Genomic DNA, 26,080 nt, shown 5'->3' on the forward strand with positions numbered 1-26,080 from the left:
TGTAGGTGGTCTTAATAAAACGAGATTATCTTTTGATTAAGAGGGTAGAAGCTAACGTGCGCTTGGATTTTTCTAGTTTTAAAATGCACACCGCGTGATTCTCGGTCAAACTATAACTACTAGTTAGAGGCCTGTCCAATCACTTATGATGATCGGGTCATATGTACAGGTGATATGGTGTGGGGTCTATTATAGATTGAGCAATCTTAGCCATTGATTGAGTGTAAATTGTAGGATGTGACATCTTGATGATGGGGCCCATTTGATGAGTGGTCAAGATCTTGTATTTTCTCATCTCTTTATAATTTTTAGAGAGTAGAGAGGAAGGGGGCGTTTGGATTTAAAAAGAAAATTTTAAAAAATAATATTTTCCTTAGAAAAACTAATCCTCCTTGGGAAAACTAATCCATGGATAAATTTCCAAGGTCTAATATGTCTGCAGCTTTTCTTGAAGGATATTTTCCTTAGAAAAACTACTGTTCTGTTGCAAAATGGGCATGAGAAAGGAAAGGAATGGAAAGAAAAGTGATGTGGCAAATAGAAAAGAAATAGAAAGGGAAGGGAAGGTAAGTCTGTTTTTTGGGTGTTCTTCTGCCTAGAAAGTTGCGTAGAAAGTTGCTGGAAATTTGCTGGAAATTGAAATTTGGGTGTTCTGTTGCTTGAAAAGTTGGAAGGAAAATTGCTGGAATTTCCTAGAAACAAATATTTGTTGTTTTCTACGCTGGAAAATCTGAAAAATGAAGCACCCCCTTCTAAGTATAAAATAGTCATAAATAGTTAAATACACTAAAGTGGGGAGGCAAGGGAAGGAAAGGGGTGAATACATCAATTCCCAAATTTGTATTAAGATTGTTTCTTTTTTTAGTAGGATTGCAGTTTTCCTCTAGGAAATTTTTCAATTTTGGAAAAGGAAATCCATGGCAAAAGAGTCATCGAGTGTACCAAATGTGGCGAAATTTATTTTCCTATGAAAAATTCCAAAAACATTTTTGGCTACATCCAAACAGCCCCCAAAGAAATGATTTTCCCAATTTGTAGGACTCACAAGGGACAAGTTCACCTTTTTGTTATGTGGAGGGCATTCCCCCAAACTCACAATTATAGGCTCTGTTCACTCGCGTTCCCGGGAAAGCAAATCCCTGGAAAACAGCCTCTTGTTCCCTTGACAAGACAGAATTCTAGTGTTCACTTGCTTTCCAGGGAAAATAGAATTACACATGTGGAATTTCTACAATATGTCAAAAAATGACATGGAAAAACCCATTTTGCCCCCTTTTAGGGATTTCATTTCCGACCAAAAACACTCGGATTTCATTTCCCGGTAAAACTAGTGCAAAAAGAAGGGCAAGTAGTTTCCCTAGAAACCTTTTCTTACGCAAGTAAACAGTCCAGAAACAGGGAAACCTTCTCCTGCACAGATTCCCTGGATTTCTTTTCCATATGTAACAGGTTTCAAGATGGAGATGTGTGGTGAAATAATGAAACTCACTCCACATTAGAAATCCATCTCTTTCCTTTATCCAAACATTTGTGGTTGTGAAGCTAAGGGGCCTTTGACTTGAAAGCAGCCTTCAGCCTAAGCCCTGGTTTATTAGAAAGAGATTTATGGCTAAGGTATTAGTTTGGTGCGTCATGGGACCTTCCCACATAGTGGGTCTAACAATCTCTATATCTCTCTCATCTTATAGAATTTCTTGGTGAAATTTATTTCATTAGAAACAAGACATATAGAGCATCAAAATGGGAATAAATTTCGCTTGTTTTCGATTTAAAATGACAAAGATATTCTTGTTATAAGTCGAGCCTAAAATTGGTCTTAAAACCCTAATGTATAGTCATAAGCAAACAATTCATGTCTCTCTCATCCTTGATTTTTTTTGCCTACATCCAAACAACCCTCAAAAGGAATGATTTTCAGAATTTGAATGGCAACAAACTACAAATTCACCTTTTGTTTTGTGTGGATGGCATTGTCCCAAGCTCACAATTATAAGGAGACATGCTTGCATATGTAACAGTGTCTGGATGGAGATGTGTGATGAACTAATGGAATTCACTCCACATAAGAAATCTATCTCTTAAGTCTTACCTTTGTCAAACCAAAGCATTTGTGCCCATGGAGCTAAAGGGTCTTTTTTACTTGAAAGTAGCCTCAGCCATGGTTTGATAGAAAGAGATTTAGGGCCAAGGGATTAGTTTGGAGCCTCATGTAACTTCCACAAATAGTGGGTCTCCCAAATCTCCACCTTAAGTTGCTCCACTGTATGCTCATTGGAACTGATAAAGAGATGGGCCCAACAATTAGGAAAGCCCCTGGGAAAAAATTAGAATTTTTTTTTAATGAAAATGAATTTTCTAGTGTTTGGTAAACTTATTTTTCTCTATTTTCAAGGAAAACTGCAAACCGACACCCGCAGAATTTTATTTTTCATGGAATATTTTTTATAGATTATTATTTCCACCACGGAAAATATTATTTTCCACTACTTTCTTTTCCCTAGACCCAAACATACCCTGTTTTGATTTAGGGAAATGATATCATCACTCCCTTGTTGTTTTGATAATTACACTCCTTAGTTTTAATGCCTTCATAGTTGTGTGTGTGTGTGTGAATAGTAGCAGCCTCTAGTAGCTACTGAGAAAAGTTTAAAATAAGATTAGTGGCATTATCAAAACAAGGGGAGGAATGATATTGTTTCTCTTCTATAATGTGCTAAGAATTTTAGATATTTTTTTTGAAATCTATAGTTATCTTCCTCAATCATAGACACTGCTGTCATGAAAGCAATAAAGGGAGTTGCCATTGTCCATTTACAAAGACAGAGAGAGCTCCCCACTAAGGGCAAGATGAAAGCAACATCTCGAAAGCCTAGAACCACATGAAAATTACTAGTAGCTCATGAGAAGACAAAACGACATAAGTTTAAGTTGGAAATAAAAAACTAACTACTAAAAGCTCACTTAGCCCATTAGATAAACAATAAGAAATTTGGTTGGGCTAACAAATCGTGTCGGCAGAACCCGGAGGTCAATGGTCCAATTCATTCACCAATTCGCCTTTAGTAAAGGTTTTTGGAGATTTTCAAAGAGCTTTTGAAAATAAAGGTTATACTTTTGGAAAATGAGTTGTTGAAATAGGAGTAGAAAGGCTTGTGTGAAAGCTTAATGTGGGGCCGTTTGGATAGTCGGATTTTAGAATCTTGAATTTCCTCAGAATCCTAGATGGGAGACAAGAGAAGTAGGAGACGATCTGTCGTTTTCTGATTTCTCGCCCTTCTTTCCATCAGCAAGAGACTAGGAGATCATCCCATGTTTCCAAGTTATAGAAATCTCTCCATCTCCTCCATCTCAAGACGGAGGAGAGATTTCTAAAACATGGGTTTCTTACTTAAAATCCAGGATTCTAGAGAGAAGCGAAACGGGCGGTCTCCTTCTCTCGTCCCCCATCTTGGATTTTGAGGAAATCCAAGTATCCAAACGGCCCGTAAAAGTTCAGTCGCCTATTGAAAAGGGGGAGCTATGGTGAGGATACCCTATGTCATCACAAAAAGGTGAGAAGACTGGAGAAGTGTTAACAAGTATCCCTCCACCCTTCCCTCTTGCATTTAAAGTACATTCCATTTTGCAAAGTGGTAAGACCTTAGGACGGTATAACGCAAACGTAGGCAGTTTCTAGGAGTTAAAATGGGTGTCCCCAGAATAAAAAGGGGTGAATACATGAACTCCCTTTCCCAAAGCATGATATTGTTCCTGAAAATGAATGGCTTAGATCGCCAAACTAGCAGGCCCCATCTGTACCATATAAAGAAAAAAACTCCTGATGGAAAATGGACACGCTTGTGTCAAAGGGTGTTCTAAACATCCCTCGTAATACTGCCATATGTATTGCATAGTTTGAACAATGCCTTTGGCTGTAGTTTGTACATAGTCTAAACATTGACACTGGCTACAGACGGGAAGAAGAAAGGTCAAACACATGGAATTGCCAAGAAACCAAAAAAGAGCTTTTATTCAACTAAAATACAGTTATAATACAATAAAAACTACAAGTATTACAATCTTCAGAGGTCTCAACTTGAACTCCAATATGATGCCCTTAAGAACCTTCATTGTACTCCCTCATGTTTCCTCCCTTTTTTTAAGAAGAGGAAAGAGATACAATTTCAAATAAAAAATGATAGAACAATTACAAAGATCAACTCAAATGATTAATTGGTAAGGCTTCTTAAGAGGGTTTAGTGAAATTCAAGAGGCAAGCCATCCAAATACAGCGAAGGGATAGGGGTAAGGGTACACACCCATATATTTGGTGATGAGGCCAGGAATCAGGACTTGCAGAAGGCATGGAGAGTTTCGTCAAGGGCCTTCCTATCATAGTCTCCAGTGAAGACACAATTACCAAGAGGACCTTTCAGAAGAATAAGCCTTAGGAGTCCATCAGCAACCTTCTTATCAACCTACAGTTACCAGATTCATCAAATTTAAGAATACAAATAAAGGGAAATGATATCAGCACAACCACGTTTTGATAATTGCAATGACCCATTTTGTCTTTTATTATTTAAAGTCAAGGGTTATTGCCGCTCCTCAAAAGCTCTTACAAACCAATTAAAAAGGAAAAGACCAGCTGAATTTGTGCAATTATTAAAGCATGGTTGTTCTGATATCATTTCCATAAGCGAATTGTACTTTAGACAAGAAAATATCTTCATTCTTACCGCCATGGATGCCTTAAACTTCTCCACGGTCATCATCTCAGGTGGGGCAGTTGGGAGCTTGGCCTCTTGTAAAATGTTGAGGGCCCGCTTTACTATCGAATCATCGATCCAGCCAAGTCGATATGACATGTCAACAGCCATGACCTGTCAATCAATCCGGTGCGGTTTCAATAAACAAGACAAGAAAAAGAAGTAGGGGAGGGGGGACATAAATTAAGGGAAGGGAATGGAGGGCGCACTGTTCCAGCGGCAACTGCTTCTCCATGTAGCCACTGACCGTAGCCAAAACCAGTTTCAATAGCCTGAGAAAGACATGTAGCCAGGTGAGTGGCATGATAGCAAGTAGCAAGCCGCAAAGATTTAGAGCAGAGCACGTAATATTGAGAATCACTGCTACAAGCTCATAGTTGTGATTACAAGACCTCTATAAAGCACAAAATGGAAATGACCAAGAACCACATTAACACTTGTCAACAACATTATGAAAAACAGCACAGGCGACAATGAACAAACTTAATTTTAGGACTAACCAATTACATGATGATTAATGTATGGAAGGAAAGAAAAGGCTGCGATTTATAAGGCTAGCAATTAGAGTTGAAAATGAATACAGACACTAAGAGGTTTCAGATAGAAATAAGAACTATTGTGATAAATTTAAAAACCAGCAAAGGAAGATTATTGATTCAATTGAGACTAGATATGGAAACAAAACTCTTATGTCCAATTTCTTTTGAAGGCAACCTTTGTAAATAAAGAGTAAAAGGGCGGCCCAGTTCACCAAATTGTGACCCGTAAAATTCCCGTAACACCCGACCCGTACGGATTGGGTGAAACCCGGCCCGGCCCACCCGTTTGCCAGGTCTAGAGATATCACTTTCTCCAAGTCCCTCCTCAACCTTATTCTTAAAGTCATTGCAATGATCTTATACTTCCCACCAAGTTAATGAACTTGTGAAGTTGGTGTCCCCCGCCCCCCCCAACCTCCACCACCACTCCCAAACCACGCCCACACCTCCATGACCTCTTCCTTAATCCACCCCCAACTATCCAGGAAACAAGCATTCGTGAAACCTTTAGGAACCGACACCTTATCATTAGCGATGGCAAAGACCATCTTCCTAATTTCATCTTCCTCAAAGGCTCTTCTTTTTCCTCAAAGGCTTGTTCAAACCAAGAAGATGACCTAGGTGAGAGCCTTTTGAACCTGATAGCATTAAGAGCCACCCTCAAATCTATTTGCACCATGTAGAGCTACTTGTAAAAGTTGACTACCTCCTCTTTGACTACCCTTTGGTCCTTCACTATTCTCTTACCTACTTTTAAGAACTTCAAGCTTTTTACTCTCTCCTAGCCTTGGCCATCCTAGGAAAAAAAATTGTATTCCTATCACCTTCTTTGACCCAAAGCGCATTAGATATTTACCTCCACTTGATTTCCTCCTCTCCTAACATTTCTTCATAATTAATCTCCTAGCAAATTCCACACCTGTGAGGATTCTCTCTGCCTCAATCAGCTTCATAGCCTGAAGAGCATCCATCACACATTGTTTTTTGTTCCTCTCCTTCACCATACTCTTGAAATCCATTCCTTAACATAATTCACATTTTTCAACTTTTGCATAAATAATTGCCCTTTACACCCATTTCCTTCTTGCCATCTCTCCACCACTCCTTGAGATTTTTTTAAATACCCGAACTTCATGACATAAACTCTCAAAACAGAATGTTAGGCTCGTCAAAAGAATGGACCCGAGAATAATAAGAGCATGATTGGAAATCATCATAAGAACAATCAGGTGGCCATACCCTGGGTAATGCTCCTCCCAACCCTTTGAAATCAAAAACATGTCCAACAACACCACAACCGAGTTAGGCCTGTTACTAGACCAAGTTAGGCGACTGAATCGCATGAATCTCTAGCGGATCACCAAATGCAAGTGATGCATGCAACAAAGTTGTGTTGATAGGGATCAGATCAAGATATGCATTAGAAGGAGCAAGAAAACAATCAATTCCAGGATGCCAAGGGACAAAAGGCTCAATTTCAAACTTTCCTTTGGAAGTTTGAACATGAGATGGGCCCTGCTTCGGATTTAGATGGAGAATAGAGTTATATTGGAGCCATTTAAGTCATTAAGGATATTTTAGTTTCTTTATGTTATTTTGTTCTAATTCACTTAAGTTATTTTCATAATAAGGATGAGGCCATCATCCCCATGACATGTTTATGAGGGGAGAACTTACAGTCGTAGAGTTTTGGAGGGATGGGTTTTTATTTTCATGGGATTTTATGGGGAACATTCTTGAGTTAGGGTTTAAAGTTAAAGAGCGGCCATGTTACAGTGTTGAGTCGTAGGGAAGTCACTAGAATTGAGAGTGGGCAGTCTAGAGATTGAAGAGGCCTTAGCGCCATTGACTTATGACAGAAAAAGAAAACCCTTGCTTGTGCAACGTGGATGAGAAATTACCATGCGTTGATGTGATGCCCTGACAATCCCTAGGGGTGTGATGCCCTAGGTTACCTTGGTGATGTCATGTTAGTTCTATCTCTTCTTCAAAGGCATTTATCAAAATTTTCTCTTATGATCATCTTTTACTTCTCTAATTTTGTGAATCCAAAGTCTTAAAGTTCCCGTGAGACATTTTTTTATTTCAATTATAATAAAGGGTACTCATACACCCTTGAAACCCTAGATCGTTTTGATTTCAATGGATTTCCACTACAACGAAAATTAAAGCTTAGTTTTCTACTAATTCTGCATCATATGTCTAAGACTCTTGAGTGTTTCATCCTTCAAACCTCAAGAAGGGTGGAGTACTAGCTCTAGGAGTTTGTTAGAGAATAATTTGATTGAAGAGTTTCATTTTTGAGCCCGTGGAGCTTGCTTCATGTTTCTAGAGATTTGTGGTTTCAAGTATGTGTTATCAATGTTAGATACAAGGCTTTATTATAGTGCTATTATATTAGCTCATTATAGTGCCATTCTATGTTTTTAAAAGCTTGGCATACCAGTTGCAAGAGATACTAAACTATAACCTAAACTATTAAAGTAGAGTTCCTTTGCATAATGTAAGATGAGCAAGGAGTCATCACTTTCCTCTCGAAATCTCAGTCGAGCTAAACGCCTCCTCTAGTAAAGTTAATTCCTAGCAAACATAAGGCAATGAAGTCCCAAATCACATAATATTTTCAATCGGCCAATACATCATACCCTTAATGTCACTAGGGCTGCAAATGAACCGAGCCGGATCACGAACATGTTTGGGTTCGGCTCATTAAAAGCTCGGCTCGGGCTTGTTCGTTTACTAAACGAGCCGAACTCGAGCCCAAAAATTAGGCTCGTCAAATAAACGAGCCAAACTCGAGCTTTATATAGTTCGGCTTGGACATGCTCGTGAACTTTTTAGGCTCGGTTCATAAAGCCGAGCCAAGCTTTAAAGCTCGGATTATGTTCGTTATATATATATATATATATATATATGAGAAAACGGTTCCTACACATATGTGTAGAGAGTTCTCTACACACTAGCTTAAAAAACGGTGGGGGCCCACATTGTTTGGGTGATCCAAGCCATCCATTTTAAAGGCCCTCACATAGATAGGGTGTCTACAAAAAATCAGATTCATAGGATCATCCCAACCCTACGATTTGTTGAGGTAAAATGGATGTCTTTAAACCTTCACAAATTAGTCCATTTTTTGTCTCCACAGTTCGAATGGTTAGGATGATCCTATGGATCTGATTTTTTGTTGACACCTTATCTATGTGAGGGCCTTTAAAATGGATGGCTTGGATCACCCAAACAATGTGGGCCCCCACTGTTTTTTAAGCTAGTGTGTAGAGAACTTATCTACACATATGTGTAGGAACCGTTTTCTCTATATATATATATATATATATATATATATGAGGAAAGTGTCTCTAGTCTCTCCCCTAGATAAGCTTATCTACTCCTCCCTTTAAAAAAACACAGTGGGCCCACGCTGTTTGGATGATCCAAAGCATTCATTTGATAGGTCCTAACATAGATAGGGTGTGCCCAAAAAATCAGCACCAAAGGGTCATCCTAGAACTTCGTTTTGTGGGGCACACCGTGTCCAAAATGGACGCATATAAACGTGGACGTTTATATGTGTCCATTCTGGGTACCACAAGGCCCCACAAAACGAAGTTCTAGGATGACCCTTTGGTGCTGATTTTTTGGGCACACCCTATCTATGTTAGGACCTATCAAATGAATGCTTTGGATCATCCAAACAGCGTGGGCCCACTGTGTTTTTTTAAAGGGAGGAGTAGATAAGCTTATCTAGGGGAGAGACTAGAGACACTTTCCTCTATATATATCTATATATATATATATATATATATATATATATATATAACTTAATGGTATTTATTTGATGTGTTTACTAAACGAGCTGACCTCGAACCCAACCAAGCTCGAGCCTGGCTTAGCTCGGCTCGGCTCATTAAAAGCACGGCTCGGGCTCGTTCGCTTACTAAACAAGCCGAGCCGAACTGAGCTCGAGCTTCGCTGAATTTTGGCTAGCCGAACAAGAGCCCAAAAAAAAAAGCTCGTCACGAACACAAGCCGAGCCTCGAACTAAGCGAGCCGAGCACGAACACCCCAATGTTCGGCTCGGCTCGGCTCGTTTGCAGCCCTAAATGTCACTACTCAGAGCTTGTTAAATGTGCTTGGATGAGGATTTCTTCCATGAGCTAGGTTATTTTGGCATTAGTTGGATTTCCCATACGCCAACAGTTTTCCAACTCTACTTTGATTTCATTCAACTGAGAGAGGTTAAGGCACAGTGCTATTGGAATAAGACAAGAAGTGCCATTCTTGTCTATAATATTTGTTACCCCAACTTCACTATAATACATTAGCTCATTATAGTGCCATTCTATATTTTTTAAAAACGGATATTTGTTATCCCAAATATCAGTTTTTTTTTGTGGCTATTTTTTTGTTATGTTTTTTTTTTCCATTTAAGATGAGAATTCTTTTTTGTTGATTGGAGGAGGAAGCATGTTTGCAAATATTCAAAAAAAAAAGAAGGAAGCATGTTTGCTGTCCTTTTTGGGACAGCAGCTTTTTATCTCTTTGTGCTTTTGATTTGTACATTTTCTTTTTATAGTTGCATCGACCATCTCGGTCTCTTTCCTCATTTTCATTTAATGAAATTTGCCGCCATTAAAAAAGGAAGCATGTTATTAAGAATGATAGCTTGTCGTGTTAAAATGAAACTACAGCTAAGCTAATTTTTTCTTGCACCATAGCTTTTAATAGTGAAATAGCATTAACCCCAAATCTGATCATGCACAACATTCATAATTCCTAACCTACATCAATTCAACATAAACAATAAAATACACTAGATCAGCACCTAAGTAAAACCAACAAACAGAAGCAGCAACCCAGGAGCATAATCCAAAAAGAGATCAGGAAAATGGAAACTTACATGGCCAAATGTATGACCCAAGTTCAATGTTGCCCTCAGCCCACTTTCTTTTTCATCTAAGGACACAACCTCAGCCTTGTTCTCGCATGAACGCTTGATAGCATATGCCAATACACTTGGGTCCCTGCACCAAACAATGCATTGGAATAGACAAGCAGAGGAACTAATAGTCATAAAGCGGGCAAACACAAATAATTTAATAGGGCATCATATACTAATATTATCCCAATAGTTCACAGATGTCAAAAAAATATTCATGTGTATATTCTCAAAAGCACAAACCAATGAAACATTGAGAAATATCATTTTCTATACCTTGCTAGTAATGCCTGCATATTCTTTTCCTGCCATTCGAAAAACTCTGCATCCCTAATAAGTCCATACTTCACAACTTCAGCAATCCCTGAGGCTAATTCCCTGTCTGGCAATGTATTTAACGTGTCTGTGTCAATAAGTACACATTGTGGTTGGAAGAAAGCACCAATCATGTTTTTCCCTAGCGGGTGGTTTATTCCTGTTTTCCCCCCAACAGAAGAATCCACCTGAAGCAAATATATGCTATGTTACATGTGTAACGATTTCAAAGAAGAAAGAACATCAAAAGAAAATCCAATGTACACAAAACCTGGGCCATGAGAGTCGTTGGAATCTGAATGAAATTGACACCACGAAGAAAAGCAGCAGCAGCAAAGCCACACATATCACCAATCACACCACCTCCGAGTGCGACAAAAGTACAACGACGATCCAACCGAGACTCGATGGCCTTGTCGAAGACCTTCATTAGAGTTCCCTATAAAAATCGATATAAATTTTCAGCACGACTAGTAAAACAAAAAAATTAAAAATGGAACTATAATTTTCAAATACCTACCATATCCTTGTACTTCTCACCATCAGGTAAAATCACAGATTCAACAGAAACCTTCGAGTTTCCAGAAGTTAAAGCATTGATAACTTTATCAAGGTATAGCGGGGCAATCGTCGTGTTAGTTACCACAAGAACTTTCTTCCCATGAACATGCCTGAATACAATAAAAGCAATTCAATTAAAATGTTTGTTCCATGTTAAAGCTTCGATAACTTGATTACGGTATAGCGGGGCAATAGTGGTGTTAGTTACCACAAGAACTTTCTTCCCATGAACATGCCTGAATACAATAAAAGCAAGCTTAGGAACCCCTCCAATTCAATTAGAACTTTTGTTCCATATGATTATGAAGTACAAAAGCTAATTTTACGAACTAGAAATCATAGTACTACAAATTGAAAATACACAATTGGGTAAAAGCAACTGCCTTTCTATCTTCAGTAACTAACCGTTTTTTTTTTGTTTTTTTTTTTTTTGAAAATGAGTAACTAACAAGATATTCCGCCAAAAATCATATTTTTTTGGCGTCCTGTTTTTTTACTGTAAGTAGAGTAAAACTCGTTCAGACAATTCAAACAAAATAGCAAAATAAGTGAAGATTTTTCCAGATATCAAGAAAACCCTAACAAGAAGCAGAAGATTTCGAACTTTCCATATGATTACAAAGTACAAAGAATCATAGTACTTCAAATAGAAAACATAAAATTGTCTAAAAGAGACAGAGCTTCTATCCTGTGTAACTCCTAGACCTTATTCCCCGCCAAAAATTATAATTTATTTGGTGTCCGGTTTTTTACACTTAATTATAGCAAAGCTAGTGCAAAAATCACAAGCCAAATAACAAAAGAGATTAAGATTCTTCCAGATAAGAAGCAAAACCTAACAAGAAGCAGAAGATTTTGAACTTTCCGCGCCAATCAATTCTAAATCCAAACAAATTGACCGTTTGGATACAACAATTTTACAATCCAGGATTTTACAAGCTAAACTTGGATTTTACAAGCTAAAAGTTGGGACTATTATTTTTTAAAGCTAAAACTTGGGTTTTCAGGATAGTAAAATTCAAGTTTTTGCTTATAAAATCTAAGTTTTAAACTTACAAAATCCAGGTTTTAGCTTGTAAAAACCTCATGGATTATAAAATTAATGTATTTAAACAGCCTGTTTCAAATGCTTAGGATTTTCAAAATCAATTACCTCTGAAGAAGATCGTGCTCTTCGAGGAGTCCAGATCCGATGTAAATCGGATAACTTCTATTTCCCAGATCTACGTCCACGATCGTGGAAACCTTCGTGTTCACTTTCCGCGAAGATTGCTCCATCACTTGAGCGGAATTTGCACAGATCTTAGACCGATTATGGCCGGATTTCAGAACCGGAGCTCCGATCCGGTTCAGAGTTTTCAGACCGGAACCGAATAAGGACGATCGGAGAGAGATTAGGTCGAGATTTCGGCCACGGGAGAAGAGATCTGAGGTTTGGGAGAGGAAGAGAGACGGATCTGTTGAGGTTTTAGGGGAGAAAGTGAGAGCGGGTGGAATTGAAGGAGAAACTGCCATGGATTAGGGTTAGGGTTAGGGTTTGGTAGAGAGGAAGAAGAAGAGATTTGGGAGGATTTTTGATCCAGTTATTGCTTTGCCTACCATCTTGATTCGTAGTGTTTAGCTGAAAAGGAATGAGAGAGGGAGTTGGTGGGAATTGGGTAGGTGAGAAGGAAGGTAAGGGCGCACGTTGCACAGATGTTACGCGCGTGCGAAAAAGTTTTCTGCCGTCAGATAAAAAATCAAGGGTGGCACTGGACTTCACGCTCAGGCACCATATAACACCTCGTTTCAAAATAGAGATTCTATATGGTGCCCGTCCGGCCAAGAATACTGGCAGAACATCCACCCTTGATATTTGATCCAACATCTGTAGGGCTGCAACTCGGGTCGGGCGGGTCGGGTTTTGGAGAACCCAACCCTACGCGAGAAATATATCGGGTCGGTCGGGTCGGGTTGGGTTTTTTTTCGGAAAACCCACGATTCCCAAACCCGGCCCTACCCATGATAAATCTCGGGTCAGTTCGGGTCGGGTCGGGTTTTTTCACGTTGACGCAATTTTTTAAGGAAAATTCTTGTTTGGCAAGGCAACTCAACTCATAGAAGCAGAAATTACACTCACATTACGCTTGAATCAAACAATGATGTAATTACACTCACATCACACTTGAATCAAACAATGTTGTAATTACAATCAAACAATGCTGAATCAAACACTCGAATCAACTCAACTAATAGAAGCAGAAATTACACTCACATACAGTGACAATGGGTGCGTGGGTTTTCACTTTTAACTTTTAACTTTTAACTAACAATAGAAAAAAATGTACATACTATAACTTACGTAACTCGGGTCGGGTCGAGTCGGGTCGGGCCCCTTCAAACCCGGCTCGACCCGAGATTCATGCGGGCTTTTGAATCCTCAACCCGGCTCGACCCGAAACCCATGAAACCTGAACCCAACCCAGGTTATTTTCGGGTCGGGTCGATGCGGGTCGGGTAAAACCCGGCTCGAGTTGCAGCCCTAAACATCTGTTGTACAAAATGCCTTTTGCAAAGGTCCCTAACAAATGGTTCCAATTCCCAGTGTGCTCAAAATTATTGTAAACCTAGGGGTGTTAATGGACGATGGATCCAGACAGTCTGATGGACTATCCGAATCCGAAGTTTAGTTTAATGGACAGGACCTAGACACATAACTAGGATCAATGGAAATATTTTGGATCCTTATCATAGGATCCGAAAAAATTACCAATCGGATCTAGACTACTAATAAAAGCCTATGGGACAGTCCGAAATCTGTTCTCATATTTTCCTAAAATACACTTCAATTTTTATAACATAAAGTATTATTTCAAGGGTATTTTAGTAGAAATAAGCCAGATCTATTTTTCGAGCGATTTCTATATTCAGTATTGTATCATTCATCTGTCTCAAGTCTTGAGTCAGCCTAGCCTTTAATCCGCCATCTCAAGTCTTGAGTTAGCCTCTTATTTTCCTGCCCTGACTAATGACTCTGTAATCTGCTTTGCAACTCGTCATCGTCCTCTTTTGAGAATTTTAACTCTATACAATGTAATTAGGACCTACTAGAGCACTCCAATGGACGGTCCAATTTGAAATGGATTGTGACTGAGACATGGGAAGCAGGATCCGAAGAACAATCCGGATCCGATTGGACCAATAAGGGATTTGAATGGATCGTGGATCCAATCATCGTGGATCTCTCTCTCTCTCTCTCTCTCTCTCTCTCTCTCTCTCTCTCTCTCTCTCTCTCTCGTAGGGTTAGGATCATCCCACGAAGCAAGGGCAGAGCCGGGAATTTACACTTTGGGATTTGGAAGGGGACTAATTTACACTTTGCCTGCATTGTTCATTGGGGTCCGCTTACTATTACCGGCATTCAAGAATGCCGATAAATGTGTTTCTGCCAATAAAATCTTAAATGGCCACCTCCACGCTATATATGGCTCCGCCCCTGCCATGAAGATGATCTGGGGATGCAGGATATTTACGTTGTGGCCCATCAAATGAAAGGTTTGGATCATCGTGTGAAGTCCAATATATTTCATAACATTTGACGGGCCACGACGTACCCCATAAATCATCTCCGTAGGATGATCCTAACCTTCCATCCTTCTACAATGGGCAGCCTCTGTTCAGATTGGGTAGTTAGGATCATCACACGAAGATGATTTACCGGGTAGAACCTATTTATATTGTGGCCCATCAAATGAACGGTTTGGATCATCTTAAGAAGTGGGCCCCACTGTAGTTTCTAAAAAAACACAGGACTTCATGTAATCTGTTGGGGCCTCAACGTACCTGTGAATCACAAATGGAAGAGAGAGAGAGAGAGAGAGAGAGAGAGAGAGAGAGTAATTAAGACTAGAACTAAGTGTAATACGGGTAAAAGAAAACATTAATACTATTGGTAATTAAGAAAATTTGAAGGGATTAGTGTAGAAACGTTTTGATGTAGGGGGTTTCTAATAGTTTGTACAGACTATTAGAAACATGCCTATTTTTGTATCATTTTCCACAGAAGCCAAGTGGACCTAACAAGAAATGGTTAAGTTCATTGTCTCATTTAGGAGGAATGGTCAGGGGACCAACAGGTGGGCCCCATCTTCAACTAATCCTGACCATGCATTTAGGGGGCCCTACGTCACATCTCAAAAATCACCCATAACTAATCCGATCAAACCTGTAATTTCACCCCATCGAATACAGTCCCATCACCCATATTTCCAGAACATACAATCAGGACCATCCGATTGATCTTCAAACCATCAAGATCAATCCAATATGTGGGCTCCACCACCAGGTGTTATGTGTCTGTACAGGCTGGACCCACAACAAATCTCGTCAAAAGGATTGCTGGGTCAGTAACTGAAATCCAGCGAGTCCTAAGTAACCACCCTCTATCTAAATAAGGAAACTGCACCACAACTCCCTCTACCTAAGTAACGCCATGAAACTAGCTTAAAAGGCTCAATCTTCCTTTTCTCTTTGTAGACCCACAAAAGAGGCAGATCAATCTTTGCTTCTCTCTCCTCTCAATCACATCTTTCTCTCTGAATTCGGCTGAATTAATTCATCAAGACACACCACATTTCCCTTTTCCTATCAATATCATTGACCAAAATAAAACCTTCCTAAGAGAAAATGCACCAATTATTCAGGGAAACAAGATCAAATTAAGACTACCCAGTTCGAGATTTTTGCTAATTCACTCATTAAAAGAGAATTCAATGTCTTCTCTAGAGAGAACAATTCTTCTCAATTTAGTCTTTTTGTTCATTCTATATGGGACTACTTGGGCTCACGGAGATGACAATGTGTTTTCAAATGTCACTTACGATCGCCAATCGTTGCTCATCGGTGGAAAGAGACACCTTCTATTCTCTGGTTCAATCCATTACCCGCGTAGCCCCGCAGAGGTATTCAAATAGTTAGTTAATTTAGTTTATTAGTCTTTTTATCTTATGCAATTCAATCAAGAACAAGTGTGATTATTGATGTTTGAGATTGGTTTTGAGACTACCCGTGCGGCCCCGTAGAGGTATTTGAATAGTTGGTTAATTTAGTTCATTAGTCTTTTTTTCTCCTTATGCAATGCAATCAAGAACAAGCATGATTATTGGTGATTTGAGATTGGTTTAGAGACTACCCGTGTTGCCCCATAGTGGTATTCGAATAGTTAGTTAATTTACTGGATTAGTCTTTTTTTTCCTTGTGCAATGTAATCAAGAACAAGCATGATTATTGATGATTTGAGATTAAGAACAAACATGTTTATTGATGATTTGAGATTGGTTTTGCGCCAGATGTGGCCTGACATCATTAAAAAAGCGAAGAAGGGAGGATTGAACGTGATCCAGACTTATGTCTTTTGGAATATTCATGAGCCTGTTGAAGGCCAGGTAAGGAAAAACATGTATAAAAGCAGTTTCTTTATTGTTTGTTTCTTTGAGTTGTATTTGAGAATGACTTTGATATTATAGAAAAAGAAATGTGGTCGTTACGTAGTGAAGATTTTCCATGAATTGCATTGGATAGGATGGACCGATGGATTGAATGCTTTTAGCGTTTAATGTTTATAATAGTGTTAGTAAATTGGTATTAGGAATTATTTATGGGTGATGCGATTTATTGGAATTGCAGTTCAATTTTGAGGGAAGGAATGATTTGGTGAGATTCGTCAAGTTAATTCAAGAGCATAATATGTTTGTGACCCTCAGGCTTGGGCCCTTCATCCAGGGAGAATGGAACTTTGGGTATGTGACTATGTCTATGATGCTTGCTTAACGAATTCTCCTATTGGAAAAGGGACACAATTTAGAAAAAGGCTCATTGTTTTTTTTTGTTTTTTTTTGGACGCATTTCAGAGGATTCCCAGTCTGGCTAAGAGAGGTCAAAGACATTACTTTCCGTACCAATAATCCACAATTCAAGGTGATTATCTTCCCTCCTCCAAAGCACTATCACTATACAATTTTTTCCCAACATGGTTCTTTTTCATTATCCAATGAAACATATATTATGTCTGTGTCTCGAACTCTATCCCATGTATTTTCATATGCCTTAAGGCCCTCTCTCCCCTGATAATTCAGCTGGGACCATGTGCATTTGGGTTGGTTATTCTATAAAATTCACAAACTTATACCAACCAAATATTTTTTTCATACCTGAATCTCTTTGGTCTTCAGTACTATATGAAGAGGTACGCAAAGATGATCGTGAATATGATGAAGAAGGAAAAATTATTTGCATCTCAGGGAGGTCCTATCATTCTATCACAGGTTTGTCCTTTTGGAACTTCACTACGCCAAAGAGATTTTTTTTTGTCTATGCAATCTTGTTAATCTTAATTTAATCTTTGCAAGTGCAGATCGAAAATGAGTATAACAACATACAGCTTGCATTTGAAGAGGCAGGAAAATCGTACGTTAGATGGGCAGGGAAAATGGCTGTGGGATTAAATACAGGAGTTCCATGGGTGATGTGCAAGCAAAAAGATGCTCCTGATCCAGTGGTCAGTCAACTCTCCTTCTATATCTATCTACTTGCATGATCTAAACAATTCTTCTTAGAGGTGATGAAGGCTTAAAATCTCACCTCTTGGAAGAAATCAAGCATACAATAAATTTAGCTGGTATCTTTTCTGAAACCCAAATTATAATTTGAAAATTTATCCAACGATGAGCTCTAATCAATTGCCACCTTCGAGGTGAATTGTAGCAAGAACTCAAGCGTATCTTGCATTCCAAATTTAGAAATTTCAAAAAGGTCATTGCAGGAGGAGTTTCCTATTATAGGCAAATACAGAGTGTACAAGCTAGCCTTTGTTATGCTATGATCTTTAGTGTTAATTGAAACTTTTTCTTAACTAAATACCAACTGATATGTCGATTTATAGATAACAGTACAGCCATTGGACATTGGTTATTATGCTCCTAGTTCTGAACTTTCTTTCTGGGTCATTCGAGTGAGTAATAAAAATTTTGTGTGCAGATCAACTCTTGCAATGGAAGGAACTGTGGAGATACTTTCACAGGACCGAATGGACCCAACAAGCCTTTCCTTTGGACTGAGAACTGGACTGCTCAGTAAGTAATGCATAGTAATGAGCCTCAAATAGTTAGTGCATTTATTTGTATCATGATATGTAAATATTACAGACTGAAATAGAAAGAAGAATGCTAATGACATTATCCATCACTGTATATTAGACTACAGAAAGTTCCCCTCTAAGATGACGATGGTTATAGAAATAACTCATTATTAATCTTGGTCCTAGGAATCTGTTCATTGAATATACTATTTAATTTCACTTGAGATCCTACAGTTTTGTCATTGATGTGCTTTCAGAGCTATAATTTTTTGAAAAGGAATACAAGATTCCAACAATGTAAAACACATCCCTTCAATGTGAAAGTCTCCGAAGCATTTTATCAGAATTCTTTAAACTATCTTAGATTGAAGTAACAAATCTTAGTCCTAACTCATTTTTTCATGTACGCCAATATTTTCTTTATGATAATCCTATGTCGGCAGGTTCTTACATACTTTGAAACTTCTCAAGCCACTGGTAAAATAAATTATGCACTCTAATCATTATCCACTCACAACATGCTTTAGGCCTTATAAATTACACTAAATTTCCACAAGTTCAACATGAATGGTCATTAGATATGTAATTCATGAGAATTCAAAGCTGTACATAACATCAAATAAACCAAAATGCTATGAAGGAATTGGTGAAGCTATTATGCAGATTCCACTATTTTGAATCCACACAAATTATGATCATAATTTGAACACATTCTACATTATAAGATTACATTAGAAGCACTTGTGAATTTCCATTACTATGTACAATGAAGGAGATAAGCCAGTTTATTGTTCATGGGTGTGTACTCCATTTAACATGAGAGACATGACTGTTCAAAATACTCCTTTAATCTAGGAAGTAATTTAGCATAATTTTAGTGAATTGGTAATGCATTTTACCAAGGTAAATAAGCAAAATATTTTTCGTAGAGTGAAGGTTCAGAAGAACTAGAAGACGCAATGCCTTTCTCAAAATGAGTTGGTTCCCTCTAGGAAATTCAATATTATTGATCAGATCACTTCTTCAAATTAGAGATCTTTAACAATGTGGCCTGTTTATGGAAAGAGTAATTGTGTTATATGAATTGCTTTGGCGATTGCAGGTATAGAGTATTTGGTGATCCACCATCTCAAAGAACAGCAGAAGATCTTGCATTCGCGGTTGCTCGCTTCTTCTCTAAGAATGGGACACTAGTGAACTATTATATGGTATGGCTTGTGCTCAAGTACTCTAATTTCTTCTCTCAAAAAAAAATTTCAAACAAAATAGTAAAATTGTTTCTCCTAACAGAAAGATATTTTTACTCTTATTAACAGTATCATGGTGGAACAAATTATGGTAGAACAGCTTCCGCGTTTGTAACAACTCGCTACTACGATGAAGCTCCGCTTGATGAATATGGTAAAACAACTTACGTTTCCATAGGACTTGTTGATAATCATCGCTGATCCATTACAAATACTTAGAAACCATCAGACACTTCTAAAGAGGCATCAGATTTTTTAGGACATATGGATAAAGTTCACTATCATTCCACTGTCGAGGTTACTTAACCTCGGGACAATTATTCTCAGCTGTAAGATTATAGATTAAACTATATAACAACTGATAAGTGTACAAGGTTGGTAACACTAGAATGAGTAATTAAGCATGTAAACTATTTTCATCTACACAATGTAGTTACAAAAAATATTGAAAATTAGCATTATCCACAAAAAAATAATAATAATAATAATGAATACAGTGTCATTCCAAGTTAGATAATATCAGAAGTTGACTCGAGAGGTCTGAAAAAGTGTGTGAATGGGGGAGATAATCTTATCAGTTTGTCTGCAATGCAATTGAAACCTTTTTACAAGCATTAAACATCTTTTTCTCCTTTAAGATACATTGTGATTAAATTATATTGATGTTCTCCATCTCATATCATTTTTTATGTCTTTCTTCAGGTTTGGAGAGGGAACCCAAGTATGGTCACCTGAGGGACTTGCACCGCGCTTTGAATCTAAGCAAGAAGGCTCTGCTTTGGGGGAGTTACAGTGTCCAATACTTGAGGAAGAGCTTAGAGGTACTATTACTAGAAACTTATCACTTCAAATGATGTTCAAAGATTTTCCGTACTATGGTTATTGGAAGGAATATTTGATGAATTTTACGGTGCAGGCCCGTGTTTATGAGATCCCTGGAACCAATGTGTGTGCTGCTTTCCTTTCCAACATTGCTACTAGAATAACTTTAACTGGATACTTCAGAGGTGTTGAATATTCGCTCCCACCTCGTTCCATTAGTATCCTCCCTGATTGCAAGACTGTGGTCTACAATACCCAGAGGGTGAGTTGTCATCTCACCGTCCTGTTTTTCTCATCCACTAGTAAAACTTGGTAAAGAAAGCTTACCATCGTTTAAAAAAAATCCAAATTAGTCCATGGGGTTCTATAATTGGCACTCCCATATTCTACCTCTGTTTTAAAGACATTCCCACTTGTTTATGTTGCACATTTTGTAAGCTAAGTTGTTGGGAATTACATTAATCTTTAGAATTATGGAGCATTAACAAAAAAAAATGTGGACCCTTCATGTACCCATGCCAAGGACCTTCCAATTACTACAACAAATTATATCAGTTCATGTGGATTTACAGTAACCCTTTAGTTTGTATGGAGCAGATAAATACGCAACACAATGCAAGGAACTACGTTTTGCGAGATGAATCTAACAGGAATATGCACTGGACGATGTTTCAAGAGAAGATTCCAAAACTCAAACAGTCTCCTATTAAAACAGAAGGCCCCATGGACCACTTGAACATGACAAAGGATACATCAGATTACCTCTGGTATACCACCATGTAAGGAAATTGCATTTGTGAATACTTATTAAGTAAATTTTCATGAGATGGTACACAAATCTAGCCCTTTTAAGTCATTCATTTCTTAACACAGATATCTGGATATTATATCTCAAGTATAATATTTAGTTAGCAATGTACTATTGAACCTTCAGTTGTAGAATTTGGATTGTAATTTTATTTTTGAGTAGTATCTGAATAAGTTTCATGACGATTTTAAAGATAAACTGCTAATTTGGGAACTGTGACCACTCTTATTCAGCTTTCTCATTATCTGCACTGCCAATTGACTCAATTGTATGTATTGCAGTCTGCGTTTGCATGTTGATGACCTACCGTTGAGGCATGACATCCGTCCAATAATCAGTATACAATCACTTGGCCATGCGGTGCATGCGTTTGTTAATGATGTTTACGTCGGTAAATATTTTCTTTCTTGGGATTTGCTAGGGTCCATCGCAAAAGGCATTTCACAGAACGTCTGTTGCATGAGAGATCAGAGCAGCCACATAGGCTCACTTTTCAACAGATTTTGTCATTATTCATGAGATGGCTGCTCTCTCATGCAGCATACGTTCGGCGAAATGCCTTTTGCAATGGGCGCTAGCAAATCCCTTATTTCTTTTGTATTTTCCTTGAGCTTGCTTAGAAGATTGTGGTTGAAGTTGATATTGATTATTGAACCAACATGAATGAATTCCTCTCTGAAATGACATCGTTACCGTCCCATATAAGCTAAAACTTAGAATCTGATCTTTTTCTATACCATGTTACATGGAGTCTCCTGAATGGGCAAAGTATCTGTGTCGGACACGTGTCGGTGTCTGATTCAAAAATTTCACGATTCTTTGCAACACTTCAAAATCTCTTTTCTGTTTTTTTCTGATTACTACTACCATAACTTTACAATTACTGCATGATTTGAGTTTTATCCATCCTACTAAATAAGTTATTATAGAAATAAAACATTATATTTTCTTACCTATCTAAAATTTTAATATATTACTTGTTATAAGCATATTGCAATGTAAAAAAAAAATTAATCTAAGAATTGAGTTTTATACACCTTACACGTAAGCTATTATATCTTTTTTATTTGAGGTTTATTGAATCTGACACTCGATATCCATGTTGGATTCTGAGACTCGTACCCTTACTGATGCAATTCTACATGAATACAGTTTGGTGATGTAAGAAAATTTATCACACTAACCATTTGAAGCTCATGCTCATTTTGGTTACTTGCTTTCAGGATCTGATCATGGAGACAAGATAGAGAAAAGTTTCCACTTGAAAAAACCCATTACACTGAAAGCTGGAACTAATCATATTTCCTTGCTAGCCATGACGATCGGATTACCAGTAAGAGATATAGAACATCGCAGAATCGAATTTGAAAATCATTATGAAGTCACATAGTGCCTCCTTTCAATTTTTCTTACACTTCTAAAAAGAAATGATGTGTTTTTCTTTCTACGTGAAGGATAGTGGAGTATACTTGGAGCGTAGACTGTCCGGCATTCGCCAAATAAGAGTTCTAGGTTTGAATCTTGGGACCCTGGATCTGAGTTCAAATGAGTGGGGACACAAGGTAATAATCCTTGAACTTTAATTTTGATTTACTATGTCTTCCATGTCTCATATTTCATATTGGATGCTCCAAGTTCCAAGATTTAATCACCAACTAATTAAGTTTAATGCCCATTTTTCAGGTTGGTTTGCTTGGAGAAAGACTTCAAATCTTTAATGATCATGGGTCACAGAAGGTTAAGTGGTTGAGTGCTAAGGGATCTAAAGGCACACCACTTACATGGTACAAGGTAGATCACACATGAACACCTCGTGATTCCATAAGAAAATATCTCCAACATTTTTTAAAATATGGCGATATATTTTGCAATTTTTTGATAAAATGAAATAATCCCAAACTTTTCCCGAGATTTTGAAAAGAGAAATGCTAGGGAAACCGGTTTTACAGCCGAGCACGAAACTGAACAAATCATCCATTGCCACCACATCACACGTGACATACAACCATTCCTTTGGTTTAGGAAACTCACCAAGAGGTGATTTTGGAACAAATGGTGCATTCTGATTGTTGGTTTCTCGCATTGGTCCTACTCACGGTTATCATATCATTTTCCTTCCAAAAAATCATTAAGATATCTTCATATTTTATATTTTACCGCAAAAATATCACCAAACTCAACTCAACTAAGCCATTGCAAAAAATTGACGATATTATTCGGTGTGCTAAGTTTGTTCTTAAATTTTAGAATTTTTTTTTTTCATTTTAACTATTTTATTTCTCCAATTTTCCCCTATATAAATCCGGCATAAAAAAAATTAAATTATTCCTAGATACACCTTTCGCGAGAAATTCCCAAGATAAATATTTGTTACTATGATTGAACTATAGTGATTCATGAAACGATGGCTTTATATGCAAACAACTTCATGTTTTACTATGTAGTCATTCATTATCATTCGTTGAGTTGCCTAGATTATCCCAACACTTGAAACTGGGTACTGCATGTCAGTCCAATTTTTTTCGAGACATGAACACTTGGAGAGTTTCAAACTTTCTGTGTTCTCTCTCAAGATATTCATTACATGATTCAAGCCCTATCAATGTTTTTTTGTTACAGAGATATTTTGATTCTCCCCATGGAGATGGCCCTGTTGCTCTAGATTTTAGCAAAATGGGGAAAGGCCATGCCTGGGTCAATGGCGAAAGCATCGGTCGGTATTGGGTATCCTACCTCAGTCCTCTTGGGAGCCCTTCTCAGTCATTGTAAGTATGATCAAAGCAAACAAACTTGTCGTGTCGTGTGAAACAACCAATTACTCCAAAAGCTTAAGCTGTTAGAGTTGGTGTTATTTAATCATTTATACTTCAACATGTTGGTTCCTTCTCATCATTCAAAGAAAAAGATTCATGAATAAACATCAGATGATTGCTTCTACTTGTTTCAGGTATCACGTCCCGAGGGCCTTCTTGAAACCAACCAACAATCTTCTGGTTTTCTTTGAGGAGACTGGAGGAGACCCACAAAGTGTTGTAGTTCTAACTGTAAATAGAGAAACAATCTGCGGCTATGTCTCTGAAGCCCATCCCCCACATGTGAAGTCATGGGTAAGGGAAAAAGGCGAGATTCGAGCCATCATGGAAGAAATGAAACCAAGTGTTCGCTTGAAGTGTCCAGACAAAAACAAAGTGATGAAGAAAATTGATTTTGTGAGCTATGGTGATCCTTCTGGTGTTTGTGGCAACTTCACTAGAGGAACCTGTCATTCGCCATTAAGTGAAAACATCGTTCAGAAGGTAATTTTCCTACCCTTTTCAGCATTATATATATTAAGGTTGCAACTCGGGTCGGTTTTACCCAACCTGAAAATACCTTTGGGCCAGGTTTAAAAATCAAGAGTCTTGTTTCAGTTTGGAAAACTAACCCAATCTTGGGTCGGGTCGGGTTTAAAAATAAAAAATAAAACCCAGAACCTGACTCAACTCTTATAGATGTACATTAAATTTCTTAGATAGCTCTTCACTAATATGAAAAATTATTTTCTGATATATTGAAATAATTGTGTTCATATAAGTGATTAAGTTTCTTTTGTGAAAAAATAAGTTTCCTTCTTAAATTTTGCACTTCAAGACTAACATTTAGAGATTTATTGTGGGAATACTTGCTGTCTACAATCTTTGAAACTTGTCACCATCCTAAGCTAAGCGTTAAAGAGTTTTTATATGGTGCCCGAGCTTAGAAGTAAAATGTAGGTGGTATTACATAAGCACCGCTGTCCTTGATATTTGATCCAACGACAGCCACTTAAAAAGTGGGCTTCTGTATTATAGAGATATTTGATCCAACAATAGCCTCTTAAAAAGTGGGCTGCTATACTGCAGAAGTATGTACCACCCTTTATATTTGATCCAACAAGAGCCTCTTAAAAAGTGTGGTGTTGTACTACAGAAGTACTGCCCTTGATATTTGATCAAACGACGTCTTACAAGTTACAAAGTGGGCTGCTGTTGGATCAAATATCAAGCGTGGTGCTACCTGCAATGGACTTCACACTCGAGCACCATATAAGTTCTCAACATTAAAAACCCGACCGACCCAAGAAACTATCTTGGTAGGGCGGGGTTTATAAATCTCGGGTTTTCTCATAAAGAGATCGACCCAACCCGAAATAATTTCTCGGATAGGGTAGGGTTATGGAAAACCTGACCCGCCCCAGTTGTAACTCTATGTATATTTATACATTATTTTCTTCATTGGGCTGTTCACATGACAAGTAATTGTTTCTTTGTGATCAGGCCTGCTTTGGAAAGAATAGCTGCAAAATACCAGTTACACAAGATACTTTGGGCACTTTGGAATGCCCACGAGGGGTTGCAAAGACTCTTGCAGTGCAAGCAATATGTGGTACCAAAAAAAGATCATCTGAGTAACTTGCAGATAAAAGTGGTAGGGATATCTTTTTGTTTGGGAGTTCGATTTGAACAGTAATGACATGTACTGGCTAGTTTGTGGTGGTTGAATACTAAACAGAACATTTTCCATGTTCAATAATTCCAAGAATTATAGATTTTCTTAGCTTGTATGAGTATCAATATTCATGATTTTCTTAGCGGTTTTATATGGAATATCAGGAGCATTTAATGGTAGCCTTAATCGATTCCATTTTCAATTTTGGAATATTTGAATCAAATTCATGTTTGTTTTGGATTTTGAGAACCGATTGTGAGTCCAAAACTGATTATTGGAATCAAATTTAAGTTTAATTTTGAGTCCAATCGTAAGTTTTGGACTCATTATTGGTCCTCAAAATCCAAAACAAACAGCGTTAATGTTGTCAATAGGGTATGTGTAAGGTTTCCTATTCCTTACTCCGCCTCAAAGGTTAGTTCCTTTGTTTTTTGGAATAGTAAAGAATTGAATTAATAGAGAAAGACAAATGCGGAGAACCCCTGCGAATGAGATGATCAGATCGAACGAGGAAACAACAGAA

The 26,080-nt window shown here is 37.9% G+C and overlaps 2 protein-coding genes across 2 annotated transcripts; one reads left to right on the plus strand and one right to left on the minus strand.

Moving 5' to 3' along the window:
* Positions 1 to 3,982: 3,982 nt before the first annotated feature.
* On the minus strand, positions 3,983 to 12,741 carry LOC143864111 (3-dehydroquinate synthase). Its single transcript, XM_077374906.1, has 8 exons — positions 12,253 to 12,741; positions 11,059 to 11,209; positions 10,810 to 10,977; positions 10,500 to 10,726; positions 10,185 to 10,308; positions 4,958 to 5,020; positions 4,719 to 4,862; positions 3,983 to 4,457 (listed from the first exon to the last, which is right to left on the minus strand). The coding sequence occupies exons 1-8, from the start codon at positions 12,612 to 12,614 to the stop codon at positions 4,326 to 4,328; spliced, it is 1,371 nt and encodes a 456-aa protein (XP_077231021.1). The 5' UTR covers positions 12,615 to 12,741; the 3' UTR covers positions 3,983 to 4,325.
* Positions 12,742 to 15,571: 2,830 nt separating this feature from the next.
* LOC143864110 (beta-galactosidase 11-like) lies at positions 15,572 to 25,665 on the plus strand. Its single transcript, XM_077374904.1, has 19 exons — positions 15,572 to 16,039; positions 16,427 to 16,522; positions 16,764 to 16,876; positions 16,988 to 17,054; positions 17,309 to 17,401; positions 17,491 to 17,634; positions 18,114 to 18,208; positions 19,316 to 19,421; positions 19,530 to 19,614; positions 20,163 to 20,281; positions 20,377 to 20,544; positions 20,880 to 21,061; positions 21,372 to 21,481; positions 22,314 to 22,423; positions 22,545 to 22,652; positions 22,774 to 22,881; positions 23,710 to 23,855; positions 24,038 to 24,386; positions 25,386 to 25,665. Exons 1-19 carry the CDS (start codon positions 15,851 to 15,853, stop codon positions 25,518 to 25,520), a joined length of 2,523 nt encoding a protein of 840 aa, XP_077231019.1. The 5' UTR covers positions 15,572 to 15,850; the 3' UTR covers positions 25,521 to 25,665.
* Positions 25,666 to 26,080: the final 415 nt, after the last annotated feature.

The sequence above is a fragment of the Tasmannia lanceolata genome, unplaced genomic scaffold (assembly GCF_043159265.1).
Source record: "Tasmannia lanceolata isolate RefF3 unplaced genomic scaffold, GAP_Taslan_0.1 ptg000048l, whole genome shotgun sequence".
Taxonomy (NCBI): Eukaryota; Viridiplantae; Streptophyta; class Magnoliopsida; order Canellales; family Winteraceae; genus Tasmannia; species Tasmannia lanceolata.

Bases quoted from the DNA above. Each gene is read 5' to 3' on its own strand.
- LOC143864111 (XM_077374906.1), bottom strand. From the start codon at position 12,614: ATGGCAGTTTCTCCTTCAATTCCACCCGCTCTCACTTTCTCCCCTAAA. The intron at 5,021-10,184 runs GTAAGTTTCCAT...TGTCTTTCTCAG, and splicing joins TGGGTCATACATTTGGCCAT to GCTATTGAAACTGGTTTTGG. The intron at 4,863-4,957 runs GTGCGCCCTCCA...ATTGATTGACAG, and splicing joins AAGCAGTTGCCGCTGGAACA to GTCATGGCTGTTGACATGTC.
- LOC143864110 (XM_077374904.1), top strand. From the start codon at position 15,851: ATGTCTTCTCTAGAGAGAACAATTCTTCTCAATTTAGTCTTTTTGTTC. The intron at 20,282-20,376 runs GTACTATTACTA...TTTACGGTGCAG, and splicing joins ACTTGAGGAAGAGCTTAGAG to GCCCGTGTTTATGAGATCCC. The intron at 21,482-22,313 runs GTAAATATTTTC...ACTTGCTTTCAG, and splicing joins TGTTAATGATGTTTACGTCG to GATCTGATCATGGAGACAAG.